Source organism: Gorilla gorilla, chromosome 1 (genome assembly GCF_029281585.2).
Source record: "Gorilla gorilla gorilla isolate KB3781 chromosome 1, NHGRI_mGorGor1-v2.1_pri, whole genome shotgun sequence".
Lineage (NCBI taxonomy): Eukaryota > Metazoa > Chordata > Mammalia > Primates > Hominidae > Gorilla > Gorilla gorilla.
The window spans coordinates 25,395,109-25,414,303 of record NC_073224.2 but is presented as its reverse complement, the minus strand read 5'-3'; the positions used below and the strand labels follow the sequence as shown (position 1 = coordinate 25,414,303).

General features: G+C 40.7%; 2 protein-coding genes across 10 annotated transcripts in view; one reads left to right on the top strand and one right to left on the bottom strand.

Annotated features, from left to right (window-relative positions):
* Positions 1 to 16,456, top strand: part of HEATR1 (HEAT repeat containing 1) — a 53,891-nt gene extending 37,435 nt beyond the window's left edge. Inside the window, exons 30-45 of the mRNA XM_019032033.4 lie at positions 257 to 487; positions 1,089 to 1,215; positions 2,474 to 2,637; positions 5,865 to 5,911; positions 7,297 to 7,420; positions 7,997 to 8,137; positions 8,605 to 8,897; positions 9,781 to 9,931; positions 10,876 to 11,034; positions 11,201 to 11,335; positions 11,485 to 11,589; positions 11,676 to 11,844; positions 12,388 to 12,542; positions 13,397 to 13,555; positions 15,025 to 15,133; positions 16,137 to 16,456. Of these exons, the coding sequence (XP_018887578.3) occupies positions 257 to 487; positions 1,089 to 1,215; positions 2,474 to 2,637; positions 5,865 to 5,911; positions 7,297 to 7,420; positions 7,997 to 8,137; positions 8,605 to 8,897; positions 9,781 to 9,931; positions 10,876 to 11,034; positions 11,201 to 11,335; positions 11,485 to 11,589; positions 11,676 to 11,844; positions 12,388 to 12,542; positions 13,397 to 13,555; positions 15,025 to 15,133; positions 16,137 to 16,225 (2,358 nt within the window). The 3' untranslated portion in view covers positions 16,226 to 16,456. The remainder of the gene's footprint in view (positions 1 to 256; positions 488 to 1,088; positions 1,216 to 2,473; positions 2,638 to 5,864; positions 5,912 to 7,296; positions 7,421 to 7,996; positions 8,138 to 8,604; positions 8,898 to 9,780; positions 9,932 to 10,875; positions 11,035 to 11,200; positions 11,336 to 11,484; positions 11,590 to 11,675; positions 11,845 to 12,387; positions 12,543 to 13,396; positions 13,556 to 15,024; positions 15,134 to 16,136) is intronic.
* A 1,393-nt stretch (positions 16,457 to 17,849) lies between these two features.
* The window catches only part of LGALS8 (galectin 8), a 31,104-nt gene continuing 29,758 nt past the window's right edge, over positions 17,850 to 19,195 (bottom strand). For all 9 annotated transcript variants that reach the window (XM_004028644.4, XM_019032048.4, XM_019032041.4 and 6 more), the window contains one exon: positions 17,850 to 19,109. In XM_004028644.4, coding sequence (XP_004028693.1) covers positions 18,960 to 19,109 — 150 coding nt within the window. In that variant the 3' untranslated portion in view covers positions 17,850 to 18,959. The remainder of the gene's footprint in view (positions 19,110 to 19,195) is intronic.

Below are 19,195 nucleotides of genomic sequence, written 5' to 3'. Positions count from 1 at the left end.
CTGGGATGTCCCAGCTTCTTCGGAGGCTGGGGCAGGAGGATCTCTTTGAGCTCAGGAGATCCAGGCTGCGGTGAGATATGATCACACCACTGCACTTCAGCCTGGGCCACGGAGAAAGACCCTGTCTCTAAAAAAATAAATAAAATTCTTCTGGCAATTTCTTGGGGCCCATCTAAAAGCCTTATCTTGTTCACCTAAACTTGTTTTGTGGAAGATTACTTGCACCTACTCATTGTCTCTACTTGCTGTTTTGCAGTCTGATAGTGGAGATTCTATAGAAGTTTCAAGAAACGTTGAAGAGATTGTGGTAAAAATCATTAGTGTATTTGTGGATGCGCTGCCACACGTCCCGGAGCACAGGCGCCTGCCCATCCTTGTTCAACTTGTTGATACCCTGGGTGCAGAGAAATTCCTCTGGATTCTCCTCATCTTGCTTTTCGAACAGTATGTCACAAAAACAGTGCTGGCGGCTGCCTATGGCGAAAAGGTCAGAACCTAGGGTGGGAAGATAAGGAAAATGGTGATTTCTCACACAGATTTTATGATATTGTCCAGTTTAAACATGGGGCTGATGATGCCTAATGTGTGTTATTCAGAACCTTTTTGCTCAGAACCTTTTTCAAAAAGGTTTTTGGCATTTTGAAAAATTGCATTCAGAGCCCATAGCACTCTGAATATCCTCAGTTGCAGCAAAACATCTTCGGAAGGTGAATTAACTTTTCTGAGAAACAGATCTGGTGCCACGCAAGTGGTTCTCTTTTAAGCCCAGCAGAGTATGGCTGAAGAGTAATGAAACAGTGTCTCTTCAAAGCGGTTTTGAAGGCAGTTTGTGGGGAAATAGAGGAGCGTCTGTGTCCCTGAAGTCAGTAAGACAAACACGGGTGATTGTTTGGATAAAGCCCTGTTTGGATAAGTCGAGGACCGTTTTTAAATGACTTCTTAGACATGGGATCTGGGAGTAGATCTCGACCCACTCTAAATAAAGTAGTATACTCTGTTCTGCTAGAAATCCTAACGCACATTATCCTGAAATTATGCCTTCACAATTCCTAAGTACAGATTTGTTACCTTTTTCTTTTTCTACACAGGATGCTATTTTAGAAGCAGACACTGAATTTTGGTTTTCAGTCTGTTGTGAGTTTAGTGTCCAGCATCAGATACAAAGCTTGATGAATATCCTCCAGTACTTACTAAAGCTGCCAGAGGAAAAAGAAGGTAAGCATAGATCGGGTGTCACTTACTGTTCAATCTGAAAGCTAAAGAGAAACAGAAGAGAATGCAGGTTATCCTTAGTACATCTTCAGAAGGATTTTTAAAGTAAGTTAATCATTTTAATTTGATTGTGTAGTTTCTTGAATGCTTATGGAAAATAGTCGGAATTCCATTTGCCATTCCTCACACATTGTCTTTTATACCTCTGTGCTCTGCGCTGATGTCTTGGCTGTGGAATATTGCTGGTATCCAGGATGAGTTAGGTTCAAATGACAGTAAATGATCAGGACCTCGTTAGCTGTCTCTTAGCTTCTCATTAAAATATCTGAAGACATTTACATGAAAAGAAAAAAAGTAGGTACCACAGGAGTGGCAGCAAAATATTAAAATTGTACCATGCAGCAGAGCCTTGAAGAAAATCCCACGAACCGCAGCACCACTAAGGCTGGCTTAGGAAAGGGTTGATGAAGCCAGGTGTGATGGTGTTAGCCTGTGGTCCCAGCTACCCAGGAGAATGAGACAGGAGGATCACTTTAGCGCAGTTCAAGACCAGCCTGAGCAACATAGGAAGACCCCATCTCTTAAAAAAACTTTTTTTTATTAAGAAAGGGTTGACGTGTTGATAGTTCTTAGTTCTCTACAATTCGAAGCAGAACAACAAGGCACGTTAGAAAGAAGGTACTCTAAGAGCTCCACAGAGACTGTTTTCTGCGTGGCCAGCCATTGGCCCTGTCATCCCTGTTTGGCGAGGCAGTAACTTGTCCCATCCTGCAGTCAGCTCAGGTTTGGCAGGGACAGATGAGGGAGGTCCCTGGACAGTATGTGGTGTATGTGGTATATGTGGTGATGTGGGTAAGGAAGTGTCTTAGCAGTAAGTCATTCTGTAGGATAGTGGTTTTTAACACTGCACTGCCAACCCCATTTACATTAGACACATTGAATAAAGAAATCTACATCTGCAGTTGGAAGTTCAGAGACTCCTTCCGTGATGTGGTCTTCTTCCATTTGATTGTCCAGTTTCCCTGTTTTGTTTTTTGTCTTAAACACTCGCTTCTCAGGGCCATTGGGTACTTTCTTGGCAAATACACTCACGTTTTTCACTAATTTAGAAGAGGAGAAACTGGATGTAATAGATGAACACATTTCTCTGTGAAAATGTTATCCCATTAACCATCCTTTACTTGAAAGGTTATATCTGTTAATTCTGTATGAAGGATTCAGGTGAAAATGAGTAAGGTCACTTGTTTTATTGCTGTTTCAGAAACCATTCCCAAAGCAGTGTCATTTAATAAGAGTGAATCACAAGAAGAAATGCTACAGGTTTTTAATGTAGAGACTCACACTAGCAAGCAACTGCGGCATTTTAAATTTTTGTCAGTGTCCTTCATGTCTCAGCTCCTGTCTTCCAATAATTTTCTGAAAAAGGTAATGTATTCTTTAAATGTGTTTATAAAAAGGTATTCTGCTGTCTCCAAGGAACTGTTCTCAACCAGTAGAAGTAGCTTGGTAAATGGCTCATGAAAATGGGAGGCATGCCTTTAAAGATAATAGAACAAGAAAGTACGTTTCATCATGAAAAGCCGTTCGTCATGATCTACTGAGATGGAACATAATGTAAACTCTGTGACTCAGTGGTTTCATTCTTAAGTGTTGTGTACCCATCAGAAGTTTATGAACCTGTACACCAAAAAAACTACAAGAATCTTTATAATATTCATAACATTCTTCATGGTAGCACAAAACTGGTAACAACTCAAGTGTCTACCAGCAGAGTAGATAAATTGCCTGTATTTTATTTTATTTTTTGAGACAGGTCTCACTCTGTGTCCCAGGCTGAAGTGCAGTAGAGCGATCATGGCTCACTGCAACCTGAAACTCCTGGGCTCAAGCAATCCTCTTGCCTCAGCCTCCCAAGTAGCTGGGACTACAGGCGTGTGCCACCTACGTCTGGCTAATTTTAAAACTTTTTTTATAGAGACAGGGTCTTGCTCTATTACCCAGGCTGATGTCAAATTCCTGGCCTCAAGCGATCCTCCCAACTCGAGTTGCCATAGTGCTGGGATTACAGGCATGAGCCACCATGCCCAGCCTTTCTTTACCTGGATATAGTGAGTTCTGCATGTATGATTTGTATACATCTCTGTTTGTGTATTAAACTTGTTTAAACAATGAGAGAAAAGGAAGGAAAGAAAGGAATATGACCAGGAATACAAAAATGGTTTGACATTAGAGTACTGTAAAGTCCATTAAGTCCTATAATGCGTTAACAGATGAAGAAGGGAAACCATATGATCATTTTACATTTCACAGTGAAATAATTCAGCAGACTCAATGCTTATTCACAACTTAAGAGAGAAAAATCCTCGCTCACACCTGTAATCCCAGCACTTTGGGAGGCCGAGGTGGGCGGATCATGAGGTCAGGAGATCGAGACCATCCTGGCTAACATGGTCTCTACTAAAAAATACAAAAAATTAGCTGGGTGTGGTGGCGGGCGCCTGTAGTCCCAGCTGCTCGGGAGGCTGAGGAAAGAGAATGGCGTGAACCCGGGAGGCGTAGCTTGCAGTGAGCCAAGATCGAGCCACTGCCCTCCAGCCAACCTGGGTGACAGAGCGAGACTCTGTCTGAAAAAATAAAAAAAGAAAAAAAAGGAAAAAAATCCTCTCAGCAGTGCAGGATAGATGGGAATTACTTTGGCCTAATAAAGGTGACAATCTGAAACTTGTGGTTTATATCATACCTAATGATGAAATATTAATGGTGTGCCTGCTACAGTCAGGGACAAGAATCTCCTCTGTCATTGTTTCTATTCAGGAAAAGAAATGAAGTGTAAGAATCAGGAAAGAAGAGAATCAGCAATTAGAACTAATAATGAGTTCCGTAAGCTTGCTTAAGAGAGATCAGTGTAGACACTATCTAGAGATCAGTGTAGGTTGTGATCTGTATCAAGCAGGCTGGCTGAACTAATTAGTCTCACCACTGTTATATAATATTATTATTCCTCAAATTAGAAAACAGAGTAGAAAAAAAGATTTCCTGTATAATAAAAACATAAACTTATAAGGTACCAAGAATAAGCCTGACAAAAATATGCGCACAAATATTACAGGGGAAATGTGCAAGATATGAAGGGACACAGAAGAAAACTTGGAAGAAATGGAAAGAGAGACAGTGTGTTTATGCATGAAGAAGCCTCACTATTTAAAGGTGGCAGATCCGCCCAGATTGGTCTAGAAACTCAGTGTGCTTTTTCAATTATATCATTTTAAGAAATGATATTGATACATTGATACCAAACTGTAAGGGGCCAAGGACAGTGGTATGGTGCAGGAGTAATCGGATGGATCAATGTGACTGAACAGTAGGCCCAGAAACACATGCAGGCATAGGTAAGAGGTGCAGCAGGTGATTTTACAAAGCAGTTGGGGGAGAGAATGGTCCAAATGCTGGCCCTGGCATGATTTGTTTCCCATTTGGGGAAAAGTCTGATGTCACACCTTGTAGAAAAGACAACTTTAGTCAGAGTAAAACTTCATTGTAAAAAACAACAGTTCAAATGTTTAGAAGAAAATCAAGGAGAACGTGATTGTGACTGGAGGATAGGAAAGAATTCCTTTAAAATTTTGATTCAATAGAAAGCCACAGGCTGAGAAGATTATTGCTCTGCATAAATCAAAAAGCCTCAGTTTCCATTAGGACAACTGGCAAAGAATATAAATTCACTGAAGAGGAATTACAGATGGCCAGTTAATGTACAATGTCATTTAGCCTCCAGTAAGCAGGAAATGTGATTAAATGTGATACCCATCAAATTGGCAAAACTGTTGAAGTCGTTAGTACCAGGGATTGGGTATGTAGTGGCAGACAGTGTGATTGTTCCAACCACTTTAGAAAGCAATTGGCAGGATCCCATGAGGTTGAAAGTTCCAGTAATTCCTGTGATCTGGTCATTCCCTTCCTTAGGCATATATGCTGTAAAAACTTCCCAAGATGATCAAAGGGACATAAAAATGTTCTTCTCTAGCATTGTTAGTAAAAGGGGAAAAAATGGACATAAACTAAACATCTAACAACAGAGGCAAATGGATAGATAAGTTGTATTTATAGAGGAATATCATATGCAGTTAAAATGAAGGAACTAGAACATAAGTCACCATGCATAGATCTCAAAAATATGTTTCCAGAAAAACATGTTGTTCCATGATATGTAGTGTTTGAAACATTTGGAAGCAGATTTGGGATGATGGTTGTGTTTGTGGGGCTTGGGGTAGAGGGAGAATAGGACCAAGGAGCAGTACTTGGGGGATTCCAGCTGAATCTGTAATGTTTAACTTCTCAACAAAGGATATGTGAGCTCACCAGATCAGCATGTCATAGAATTCGGTAGTGGTAATTGAGTGTTGATTGCTGTATTTTTCTGAACCATTGTAGTGCTTTTTAGATACTACCCGTAGAATGTAATTAAAATAAATTAAGAGAAATAGAGTTACTACAGTATAATGAAGATGATATGAACCTGATTAAATTGTAATGTCAGAAAACAGTTGCTGTGGAAGGTTTCAGTGAATGGTCCAAGTTTCATTGAACTGACTTGAAATGACTTTTATTATTGACTTCCACACCATTCTAATGACATCTTCTTTAAAAATTAGGTAGTTGAGAGTGGTGGTCCTGAGATTTTAAAAGGCCTTGAAGAGAGGTATGTTTCCTTTTCTTTTTTTACTTTTTATTTGGAAATGACTTCAAACTTACAGAAAACCTGGAAAAACAGTACAGAAAATTCATATACTCTTTACAACCAGGTTCAACATTTGATAATACTTTCTGCCACATTTGCCTTAGCGTTCTCCCTATGTAGGGTTTTTTCTCTGAGCCATTTGAAAGTAAATCATATACATTATGTCTCTAAGAATAGGAGATGTTCTTATAAAACCACAGTACACTGATCAAATTCAGAAAATGTAACATTGATCCAATCCAGTGATGTAATCTACAGTTCATACTCCAGTCTCCCTAATTATCCCAACACTGTCCTTTACACTGCATGTGTTTCTGCATCATGATCCATGTCAAGTTTGTGTGTTGTATTGAGTTGCAGTATCTGTTTAGTGTCTTAATCTGGCCCTGATTTCTATGGGCTCATGAATTCTTTATTCCGTGGATTCTAATCCATATGCTGCCATTATATATTTGGGTGCAGGAATTTTCCTTTCTGTCCCATGTCCTTGGGGGTTGCCTCCTGGCCTTGCTGTGTACCTCGTTTTCAGATGCATGGTATTCCCAGGGCCACTGTGCTGCCCCATCCACTGGAAAGTGCCTGCCCTGCAGCCAGGATTGTGAGCTGCTGAGTTCCAGTCCTGTGGGCTGACTTGTAGCGCTGTGCGTAGGACTTTCGTTTTTGGAGCTGATTTTGTCTGAGCCCCCTTCTCCCCTCCTCTGCTGTGCGGTGTCAACTTCTGTCTCCACTCTTCCCTCTAGCTCCCCGCTCAGGCTGGCAGCAGTGGGGGGATCTCCAGTGGCAGCTGTGTTGGAATTTGGTGTGTGCTTTTCTAATTACAAGTTATTTGAAGTTTGTAGTCTTTTTTTTTTTTGTCTCCTAATAATGTGAAAGAAGTGGGTTATATGTTCATTTGTATTAATATTTCTCTTTATATAAATGGTGTATGGTGTGTGTGCATGTGTATGTGTGCGTGTGTGTGCCTGTGTGTGTGCACACACACCTGCCATTAACCTGGGGCCATAACTCCCTGAACACCCCACTTGGACAGCCCAGTGAGATCCACTGAGCATGAGCTAGATATGAGTGAGTTCCTTAAACGCTTTCAGCATCTGTTGCTTATTCAGCACCTCACAGAGTCTGAGCGAGGACAATGCTTCTGCACAGAAGCGCCTAGTTACTTCTTGATGATCTCTGTCTATGGCAATGATCCCTCATTTCCTTTCTTTCCGAGTAGTTTTTGAAATAATTTAGTACAGAATTATTTAACTGGTCTTTCTACTTGAAACATTCAGCATAGGGTAGACATGAACAAGTTCTCTGAGTGCCTTCAGCTGCCGTTTGCTGAGCGAGCCTCCGTGTTTCAGGTTGCTGGAGACCATTCTCGGCTATATCAATGCAGTTGCACAGTCCATGGAAAGGAACGCAGACAAACTCACTGTGAAGTTCTGGCGCGCGCTCCTTAGTAAAGCTTACGACCTGTTAGATAAGGTAGGTGTTCATTTCTCCCTGGAATTACTGTTTTGTTGCTGTTTTTTAAATTATTGTGAAATTATTTAAAGTTTTTAAGAATAAACAGGAATTCCTTTTATGAATATAATGAAGCTCAGATTTTTCTTAGAAAACAATCTCTTGATGACTAGAAATAGATTTGTCTGGAAAAAATTGTTTCCTTACCAGTTATGAGAACATGTACCTTGTATGTTTTAATAATTAAGTCATATAATATATAATGTTCTACTTTATTCAAGTGGAATAAAATAAAAATATGAAGTATATTACATACATATCACTGGCCTTGAAATTAGGATTGCTGATTCAAATCTAGCTAAATGATTTAGCTTCATGCCTTTGGCACTTCCTCCTGACATCAGGCTTTTGTTTGGTTTGATAATGTGTGGTTGGTAATGCCTACCTGAAAGGTTATTTTGAGAATTAAATAAGAAAATGTGTGTGGAAGTGCCTGGTGCCTGGAGGTGTGCAGTGGACAGCAGTCTGTCTTAATTGAAGTTGATATTTTTTTTTAATTTGTTTTTCTTTTCATGTTAAATATAAATTTCTCTTTAGGTCAATGCCTTGCTGCCCACAGAGACATTCATTCCTGTGATCAGAGGGCTGGTGGGCAATCCCCTGCCATCTGTTCGCCGCAAAGCGCTGGACCTTTTGAATAACAAGCTACAGCAAAATATATCCTGGAAGAAGACAATAGTGAGTGCAGACCCAGGACACACCCATATACTGTACTTTGCTTTATCAAAGAGCTGCATTTAACTCCCTTCAATTTCTCTAGTGGTACAATTTCAAATTGAAGTATATTATTATCTGAATATAATACCATGACATGTTTTAAAATGTGACGTTAATTCTAATGGGAATATATGTGTGTTGAAAGAGCTCTTAGAATGGAATTTCAGCCTAGTGGAATTCTTGCTTACTACAGAGCTTACGTGGCCTTAGCCTTAGCATAATCCTAAGTCCCTTTTACTCCAAATCAGTGGGTGCTTTGTATAAGTGAAACACTGGCTAGAACATGCACATCGCTTAGCATGACTGTGTGACTCAGGACCGCCGAGTCTGATTTCCATTTAGACCATCTCAAGCTGTGACAATGGGAAAAAATGGACAAACATTTTTTGCAGCTTTAATGATTTGGGGATTCTGGCTGTCCCCTTCAGGTTACCCGTTTCCTAAAACTGGTTCCAGACCTTTTGGCCATTGTGCAGCGTAAGAAAAAGGAAGGGGAAGAAGAACAAGCAATCAACAGACAGACAGCGTTGTATACCTTAAAGCTTTTATGCAAGAATTTTGGTGCAGAAAATCCAGATCCTTTTGTCCCAGTGCTGAGCACTGCTGTGAAACTGATTGCTCCAGAGAGAAAGGAGGAGAAGAATGTCCTGGGAAGCGCACTGCTGTGCGTAGCAGAGGTGACCTCCACCCTGGAGGCGCTGGCCATCCCCCAGCTTCCCAGGTATGCGGCCGGAGACTTGGAACAGGAGCTGTTACCGCCTGGCACACATTGAAAAATAACACTTTGGTGACTTTTTTCTTTTTCCTCTGAGTAGACGTTGCATAAAATTGGATTCGTTAAGAATTGATCTTGCAGGGTGCGGTGGCTCACGGCTGTGATCCCAGCACTTTGGGAGGCCAAGGCAGGGAGATCGTTTGAGCCCAGGAGTTTGAGGCTGCAGTGAGCTATGACTGCACCACTGCACTGTAGCCTGGGCAACAGAGTGAGACCCTGTCTTCTTAAAAAAATAATAATAATTAATCTTCAAACAGAAAGATGCAGCCTTCCCATTTATCTTCAGATGCACTGCTTTGCAATGTTAATCGTCCTCCATTCTTCCTTCCTTTTGTCTAGTATAGTCAAAAAGCAGTGGGTGAAGGTTCTTGGCAGAGGGGCCCACCCAGTTAGGCAAGGCCAAAGCTGCCTTCTGCTGCCAAATTTAGAAGTTAGAAGCTCCTGGCTGTGATAGTTCCTTACTGTACAGCCAGTATGTTCCTTAACCTGTTAGAGCTTTGCTGTCTATAAAACAGAGACAGTATCTACCTCATAGGATTTCTGTAGGGCAGTGCTTGCAAGGAGTTTTGCATAGTGCCTGACACATAGTAAGTGTTCAATTAATGAAAGACATTGTTATTTTTAAAATTACTGTTGTGTCCGTACTGTTAGCACTGGGAGATTTCTTGTGCTTAGCCACATAAAATGTATAGACAGTGCTTTTTAGGCTATGAAGCAGATAGCGACGTAATAGGCACAGTTTGTTGGTTTTTTTCATAATGCCCTCTACTCCATTCCCTAGCCTCTGTTTCTGCTTCAAGTTCTTCTAAAGCTCTTACTCTGTTTCTAGCCTGATGCCATCGTTGCTGACAACAATGAAGAACACCAGCGAGCTGGTCTCCAGCGAGGTCTACCTGCTCAGTGCCTTGGCCGCTCTGCAGAAGGTTGTGGAGACTCTCCCGCACTTCATCAGCCCCTATCTGGAAGGCATTCTCTCCCAGGTGAGCCACGATAGCCACGATGGCCACGACACGCTACGCGGGGTGGCTGGGGAAAGTAAAAGATCACAAATGTCGTGATTTTGTTTTTTCTTTAAGGGTTAATTTCTGTTTGACAGAAAGGAGTCTTATTTCTGAAGAGATGTGCTTGCTTTTATTAAATGTGTACTTTTTCTCTTCCATCATCCTTGCCACTTAATCTTGAAATTGATATGGGGGTCACTTTTTAGCGAGATGCTTCTCTTCTTTAATTGTGCAGAATGTATTCTGGCTTTTTTTTCTTCGTGAGATCTTTGGAGTTGGGCTGGTAGAGCTGCCTTTTATTACTTGTGGAAATTGATGGGCCCTGTTTCTACTGTGAGAGGTTTAATCCTAAGGCATCTTGCAAAGCAGAATTTTTGTATTGCACGTCAGCGGTTTCCTGTCAACACGCTAGGGGCCAGTGGTATTTATGATTGAAGATGCTCAAGAATGTTGAGACCTGGCTGTTCCATTGTGTTGGTCATTTGCCATTTACAAGGTTAGGAGCCTTCATTACCATGGGGCAAATGATTAAACCGCTTCACTTACACCACAGCCAGGGTTTAAAAGTAGCCTTCTCACAGAAAGGGGCCTGTGCTCTGAGGAGCTTTCTCAGTTTTTTAGCAACTTGACTCTTGCTGTGGTCCCTTGCATTCCTGTCCTCTAAGAAAATCATCTGTCTGGGTGCTGTGTGTGCGTCTGCGTCTACCATCGGCCTTCGTCCCTGATCGCAAGTTGGGCAAGAGGTGTTTGCCCAGTTTTATCCACTGACATTTAGGGCTGACTTTAAAAGGAACTCTGCATGTAGTTAAAAAGTGCTAAGCATTTTCCAAACACTAGTACGTCATCATGAAGCCTCTCTGTAAGTGTGTGTTTGTCAGTGAGGATCTGCAGTGGCCCTGATCACTTTTTTTATGTTCCCGTAGGTGATTCATTTGGAGAAAATCACTAGTGAAATGGGTTCTGCCTCACAGGCTAATATCCGTCTCACATCTCTTAAAAAGACACTGGCTACCACACTTGCACCCCGAGTCCTGTTGCCCGCCATCAGAAAAACTTACAAGCAGATTGAGAAGAACTGGAAGGTTAGATCATATTGGGTATTAAGACTTTGGAGAAGGGAGAGGTGGTACTGAAATGTGTAAACTTTGACTTAAAGAAGAATATGTTTATTTAATTTTTAAAAATACACACCGCTGAACTCTAGGAATCATTTGAAAATGGCACATCTCTTTCCTGTGTTATTGGTAGAATCACATGGGTCCGTTTATGAGCATCTTGCAAGAGCATATTGGGGTGATGAAGAAGGAAGAGCTCACCTCCCATCAGTCTCAGCTAACCGCCTTTTTCCTGGAGGCCCTGGACTTCCGAGCCCAGCACTCTGAGGTAAGCTCAGGTTCACTCCTCCAAATCCTAAAGCTGTTATCCACCTATTGAAGAGTCCGAGAACAATCTAGCTGTGTAACAGTGGTACTTGCCAAAATAATTTACAGTCAAGTATCAGCACTCTAATAAATGGGCTCTTCTGTTTTCAGAACGATCTGGAGGAAGTTGGAATAACAGAAAATTGTATCATTGACTGTCTAGTAGCCATGGTTGTCAAACTTTCCGAGGTCACATTCAGGCCCCTGTTCTTCAAGGTGACACTTTCTTCCTCTTCCTCTCTTTTGTGCTCAGATTTAAGTGACAAGATGTCGAAGAAACTAATACTGTCTTATCCTTTCAGCTGTTTGATTGGGCTAAAACAGAAGATGCCCCAAAGGACAGGTTGTTGACATTTTACAACTTGGCAGATTGCATTGCTGAAAAGCTGAAAGGGCTTTTTACTCTGTTTGCCGGCCACTTAGTGAAGCCTTTTGCTGACACCTTGAACCAGGTGAACATCTCCAAAACAGGTGGGTGGTCGCTTCAGTTCAGCTGTCACCCTTGCCCTGTGTGCCTTATACAAGGTACCAGTAAGACACAACCTAGTGCTTGGAAGCAAGGTTTTAGAGGTTCTTAAGTCCTAAGCTAAGGAGGGTGAATTTTTTATTTCATTGTTGTCAGACAGTGAAGTGTTGTTTTAGCATGATGAGCAAATGTTATAAGTCACTTCACTTGGGAGAAAGAATAAAGTAACTGGCCATTACTGTCAGTTACTGGAAGTAACTTTAAAACGCAAAAATTAAGATCAGTTTATTCTCTAATGCTAATACGTGACCCACTTGACAGTTGAGGGAATTTAACTTGCCAGAGTGAGTGTTAGAATCTTAACTCTAAAAGAAGGAATCATTCTTCGAGAGACCATCCATTGTGTTCTGCCTTCGTCCTGATTATGATTTCTGATCATTTTAGACTCTTCTGATTATAGTTATTTTAATAGTGATTTCAATGTAAACATTGGAGATTAAATGGTTAAGTTCAGTGTTTTTTCATTTTTACTCTTCCCACGTCTACAGATGAAGCATTTTTTGACTCTGAAAATGACCCTGAAAAGTGCTGCTTGCTGCTGCAGTTTATTTTGAACTGTTTATACAAAATCTTCCTTTTTGATACCCAGCATTTTGTAAGTAAAGAGAGAGCAGAAGCCTTGATGATGCCTCTGGTGGATCAGGTAACCAAACAGAATCATCTTTCGTTGCTGAGGAAGCCATCACTGTTTGAGCTTGGCAGGTTTTAGATCTGCTCAAATGACAGCTTGCTAGGATTTTTCTTTGTAAGGTTTTTTTTTTGGTCTTTTTAATGAAATGTTTTATTTGAAAATTGTTTTTTCAAAGATATAACTTCATTGTGGAATTTGAGTTTTGTTTTGTTGTTTTGAGACAGGGTCTTGCTCTGTCACCCAGGCTGGAGTGCAGTGGTGCAATCTCGGCTCACTGCAACCTCCACCTCCTGGGTTCAAGCAATTCTTGTGCCTCAGCCTCCCGAATAGCTGGGATCACAGGCGCCCACCTCCACACCTGGCTAATTTTTGTATTTTTAGTAGGGATGGGGTTTTGCCATGTTGGCCAGGCTGGTCTCGAACTCCTGACCTCAAGTGATCCATCCACCTTGGCCTCCCAAACTGCTGGGATTACAGGCGTGAGCCACCATGCCTGGCCCTGAGTTATTTTTTATTTTTTATTTTTTAAACTGCTCAAAAGACAGACATGATATAAGGTGTCATGGTTAATGTATTCATTTGTTTTTACTGGGCCTCACTGAGAACGCGTCAGAGCATGGCTGCCCTCTGGAGGAAAGAGCTCCTCTAAGATGTTCTGCTGGAGAGAAAGGGGTGATGATAAAGGGTATGAGATTCCATTTGAGTTCTAGAAGGCAATACATTTGCCCTAGAGAGTATTAGAATAATGCCTGGTTTTTGAACCTGCTAATGTCATGAAAGATAGTAAAATATTTATATGTTGGATATTTTTTCAAACAGAAGAAAGAAATGAGACTTGTTCAAAGTCTTTGTCTTATTCTTCCTAGCTGGAAAACAGGCTTGGGGGAGAAGAGAAATTCCAGGAACGGGTGACAAAGCACCTGATACCATGCATCGCACAGTTTTCAGTGGCCATGGCGGATGACTCTCTTTGGAAACCACTGAACTACCAGATTCTGCTAAAGACGAGAGACTCCTCACCTAAGGTTAGGAACTGCGTGACAAGTACTGAAACTGCATCTTTTCACTGCATAGCCTAAACAGCCTGCAGGTGGTCACAGATGTAGGCCCCTGGTAAACTGGCAGGGAAGAACATTGCTATTTGTCATCTAGTACTAGAGGTCCGGTCTTTTGTATTAGGCAGAAATTTGTGCCTAAGAAAATTTTGTTTTTTACTTATAGGCTGTTTGTAAAGAATAGCAATGTCCTATCCCCACCCCAATGGTGCGTTGGGCAGAAGTACTAAAATACTTTCTAAATACTTTTAAATAACAAAGACTTGAAGTAATTCCTTGTTTTTTAAGTGCCATTGAAATGTCATTGTGCTCCAGAGAGAAATGCATTGAATTTATCCACAGAATAGTCTTTTGAGTTAGAGCAATACATTCTGTTGTTTATAGATACTAGGCTTATGATCTTGTTGAGTAAGTGGTGGCAGTGGAAATAAAACATGGGTAGGTTGAGTGGAAGTCAAAATTCCACACCCAAGTGTTACGAATTTCAAACTGTTTTAGCAATGAGTCACCATTTCTCAAACTAATGATTGTATTAGAACTTTAGTGGCTATAACAGACCAAAGCAGAATTTTATTAATAGGATTTATTAGTTCAAATTCTTTATTAGGATATGCTAACAATGAGACTATTTTGATGAACCCCCACATTTTAAACCATAGGTTTTTCTACAAGTAGCAGTATCAAATTTATTGTAATATTTTACTTTGCACAAATCAAGGAAATCCTGATTGAGTCTAGGTAGTTACAGATGGTTTTTTAATAATTCACTTTGTACTGTCCAGATATTCTTTAATTAAAATATCCAAAATTAGAAGACCAGTAGGGCTTTTGTTTCAAAAGCTAATACCCAATTACTGCTTGCTTTCCTTATCATAGACAAGGCAGGTGAGGAACACCTAGATGTTTTTAAAGCCCCAAAACTAGGATATTGTGACACAGAATGTTTTTTATTCAGTGCTGAGATGGGAGTTTATCCCAAGCGACTGTCCTGGCCCCTCATACAACTATAGTGGTGACCAGTCAGGGGCTGTGGGTGAGGAGACCTGCCAGAGGTGGCTGGAGGCACTTTATTGCCAGCCTGGCGGGCTGGCGAGCTCCAATGAAGTAAAATCTGGTGACACACTTGAGTTTGCATGCGGCATTTTATTTTATTGGTTTTTTTTAAAGGAAGAGATTATAAAAAGACATTTCACATTAAAGATTTGCAGTCGTGGGACACAGTTTGGAAAACACTATTTATAAGGTTGTGCATATTACAAACAGCTCCCAAATGGTGAAACTGGTATTCTAAGATGAAAGCTGAATGAACATAATGAAGTGAATAAACGCATGTGAACTAATGTTTAAAAAGTTAGAGCTTGTCTCAAGTCAGTACAGCTCTTAAGATAATAAATACAGTAACACTACTTTTTATTTCTTTGCTCTTTTATCCCTTTCAGGTTCGATTTGCTGCTTTGATTACTGTGTTAGCACTGGCTGAAAAACTAAAGGAGAATTATATTGTCTTGCTACCAGAATCCATTCCTTTCTTAGCAGAGTTGATGGAAGGTAATTCCCAAACTATTCCCAACTATTAAACAATTAAGGAATAATTCAGTAAAATTCTGTGAAAATGTGCCCAATGATAATGCATATTTGGATATAACGTGGCTAGCAGTTGATCCAGTCCTCATACAGGCAGCTCCAGTCTCAAATACAGGCAGGCTCGAGCTCCTGTTTTGAGTTGGGTGGAGGGAGCGACTTGCGAAGTGACCACCTCCTGATCATTTGAGAGTCTGTTTACAGTGTAATCTTCACGATCTTTTCTTTTGTGGTGTTTTGTGATCATACAAGCAGATTACAGTAGTGTTTTTAATTAACCTCATTTATATGATTGAAGTTTTGGTCCCCAGATGGGAGGTTATTGTATGGAAATGCCTAGTGGCATTAAGGATGCAGTAGGATGTCCACTTTTAGTAGCAACCGATGTTCATTCACTACTCCATGTTAGGTGCTTTACATGGATTATCTCACTTAAAAATCACAACATTTTATCTCTGTTTTACAAAGAAAGAAACTAGAGGCTTAAAAGGTTTCAGTTATTTGACAAAGATCACAAGCTAGTGAGTGTGACATGGGGAGCTGTGACAGTTCTGGAACATAGAGTCTTAGGCCCAGGAAATAACAGTAAATGTTGTTATTAAGGGAGGGGTGGTGGAGCAATAGATCAGTCCTTTACTGATTCATTGCTTATCTAAGCTACAAAAGTACATTCTCCTTTGTTTCTTAGCTCTTGGAGGGGGGGAGTGTGAGCTGCTAAAGGGGTGGCATCCCTAGGAAGTTTGAGTTTTGGGGCTTCTTATTCAGCTTCCAGTGCAAGCCTGTGGGCAAGGAATGAAGGCAGAAGGAGCGGTGTGGAGGGAGGCGGTCCGTGGCGCCTCCTGCTTTGTTAATGTGCTTCATTTCACTCTTGATTGAATGATCGCCGGAAAATGCAAGGCATTAAGAATTAAACTAATGAGAACCGAGGCAGGCGGACTGACTCAGATTTTTTTTTTTTTTTTTTTTTTAGATGAATGTGAAGAAGTAGAACATCAGTGCCAAAAGACTATTCAGCAACTGGAAACTGTCCTGGGAGAGCCACTCCAGAGCTATTTCTAAGACTTTCTGTGGTGTTTCATACTCAACTCACACTCATATTTCATATTTTTATTTTTGGGTGTTGGGTGCCATGTTACTTTTGGTGCCTTCATATACCTACTTGGATTACTTACAAATGTTTTATCACTTCTTTACAAAATCCCCACCTGGCTTGTGCTGCCACATAAGCCTCTCCTGCCTATCGTATAGAGCTGCAGAAAGAGTAAATGATACATGGTATTTTTATACAGACTGCTGTGTTTGTTTAAACATTTATTATTCTCTTCCTGATTGATGGTAATAATATTAGACTTGTTAATTTTAGCACCCAAAGCTGACACCTCATTTGCACTGTAAGCCTTAACTCTTCTGTACAGCAGTATCTTATATACATGGTATCCATGTTGCAGATTTCACTCAAAGTTGCTCTATTTCAAGAAAATGAAGTTATTTAGCAATCAACAGAAGGACTTTTGACTGTAAAGCCTACTTTTCATTTTGGGTAGGCGAACTTCAGCCTTCGTTTCTTTGTTGTGCCCATAAAGAGAAGTGGTTCTGGAATGCTTTTTTTAACCCAGGAGTGTGACTGTCACCTTTATCCTTTGTTCTTTTGGGAAACGGGAGAGATGAAGGCAACACGCTGCTTCTAAAACAGCCCACACGTGGCTGCTCACACAGAGGGCCCAGAAACACTGGGTGGCACGAGGAAGCTCCTCCAGGATTCAGAATGAACCCAGTTCCATTGGTGGTTAACTAAGAACTACTTGTCTAAGAAAGTAAGTATCAGTAGATTTTTTTCAATGTTTTGAAAAGTGCCCTAATCTCTAGTACTGGGTCATGGTGAAGTTGGAAAGTGAGGGCCCAAATAAAATTAAATCTGCCCCCTTTTTAAAGGCATCTAAGAACATCCCGTAGAATGTTCACATTGAGTTTAAAAGCCTTTGAAGCTAATATAGAAGTTTAATGCAGAAATGTGGCAAGCAAAACGCCAACTTGCAGTTTAGAGACAGAGCTTGCTAGTATAGAAGTGCGTATTTCTAAGAAATGTCTCAGTAAAATTCATTAATAAATACTAATAGCTTTTTAAATTTTTTTCCTCCACGTAAAATGAAAATGAACTTAAGACTTACAAGGAATGATGTGAGTGGGCTATTTTTTTCCTAAATGCCTCACAGTCTCCACCAGCTCAGTTAAGCACTCTGATGGTCTTTATGGAGAAAAATAACTCTGGGGGATTCTCGAGTCGTCTTGCCTTCTACAACTTTCCCTGTGGCACCCCCCAGCCCCAACCAGTGTCTTTGAGCTTGGTGAGACTCTGCATAAATTAATATGAAAAGCTGGAAAAGAATTAAGGGCTAGCGATTTCTACACTGAGTACTTTTAAAAAAATAAGATTGACAATGGTATTCTTTTCAATATATGGATAGAAATAATATCTAAAATCTGTTCTGAAAATATTCCTAAATCCTGGCAGAGTTCTTCCCCAGTCTAATGTGATAAAATGATCCTCACTGACTGAGCCTTTTTCCCTCCCCACTCCCAAACCTTTGAAATTTCCTGTAACAAGATCTGACCTGTAAAGATCCCATATACATGGAACTTCTGCCAACTCCCCTCAAATAGAAAAATCACAGAAATGGAACCATTTAACTTGCTGATACAGGTTTGATTTTAATCACGTAAAGTGGAAGAGTGCTTTGATCTCAGTTGCTAATGATGACGGACTAACCTTTAGAAGAACAGAGGCCTCGAGTGGTGATTTCATGGGAACAAAACAGATTTCTGCATTACCTCTGCCTGCTTTGTGGGTCCCTTAGTTGGCGTACACTTTCTGATAGTGCCTGCCTTACGAATCCCTGAAGTCTAATCCTGACCTTACTTTGTTGCCCATAAATATCTTTCAAATTGAATGCATCTTGCCTCTTCCTGAAACTTTCTGTAGGCGTCTGTGTAGACTCTGATTCACCCTAAGTTCAAATACACAGAAATCAGCTGCCTTGGGCTTGATGTCAAGTTAATTTCAGCACCATGTATTTGTTTTGCTTTGGTTTTTTGCCTTAATTTCTGTGCTCAGATGTCATGCCAATTACTTGGTAAAGCTTGCAGCTAATAGAGCCACATGTTTCTTACGATAAAGAAAATGATGTCAGTCAACATCAGTCCTCAATGATGGGATGCGATAGAGCACTGGTTGTGAGAGTGATCACTGGGGAAGGAGTTGTGTCTTTTATAAATTAGTGTCTTCGGGTGATTTAATAGCTGCATAACTAATCCCAGAGGACCCCTTAGGAGTTGAGGTAATGCCTGTAGAAAAAGCAGTACGCAGCGATAGAGCACAGAAGAGTCGAAGCTCAAGAGAACAGGGAACATACTGGTTTGTTTCACCAAGTATATATCCTAGCTCCTCACACAGTTTTACCAAAAAAAATCTGTGCTCAATACATGTTAGCTACTGTATTATAGTAGGTACTCCATAAATACTTGTTGAATGGGATTCTTGAAGAGTCAGCCAAAGTAGGAGAGAGGGCAGAGTGGCTTTAACTGGCTATAAGTGTTGCTGCCCCCAGTTTCCCCATTCAGTGCTAGACACCGCCATACTTCATGGCAAGGACTGAGGACACCCAGCAGGACCTAATGGTGCACAAGCTCATTTTAACAATATAAACAATAGAATGACAGTGAGATGTGTTTCAGCAAGGCCAGTATCACAGAAGCCATTCTGTATTTCGGTTTTTGTAGCAGCTGTGTAGGTAGGCTACCAGCTCCTTACTTCCAGTAAGTGGATGTCTCCATTAATTTCCAGCGTGTCAATACTGCTGAGTTCTTTAAATCTGTGTTTGTACTCCAGGATGTGTACGCCATTTACTGCAACCTTGAATTCTCTAACATCACAATAAATTATCATCTGAAAGGAAAGGAAACATGCCATTAGTGGTTCCCCTTAGTTTAAAATTGTGTGTTTGTTACATGCTAACAGGGTGTCAGAGTAAA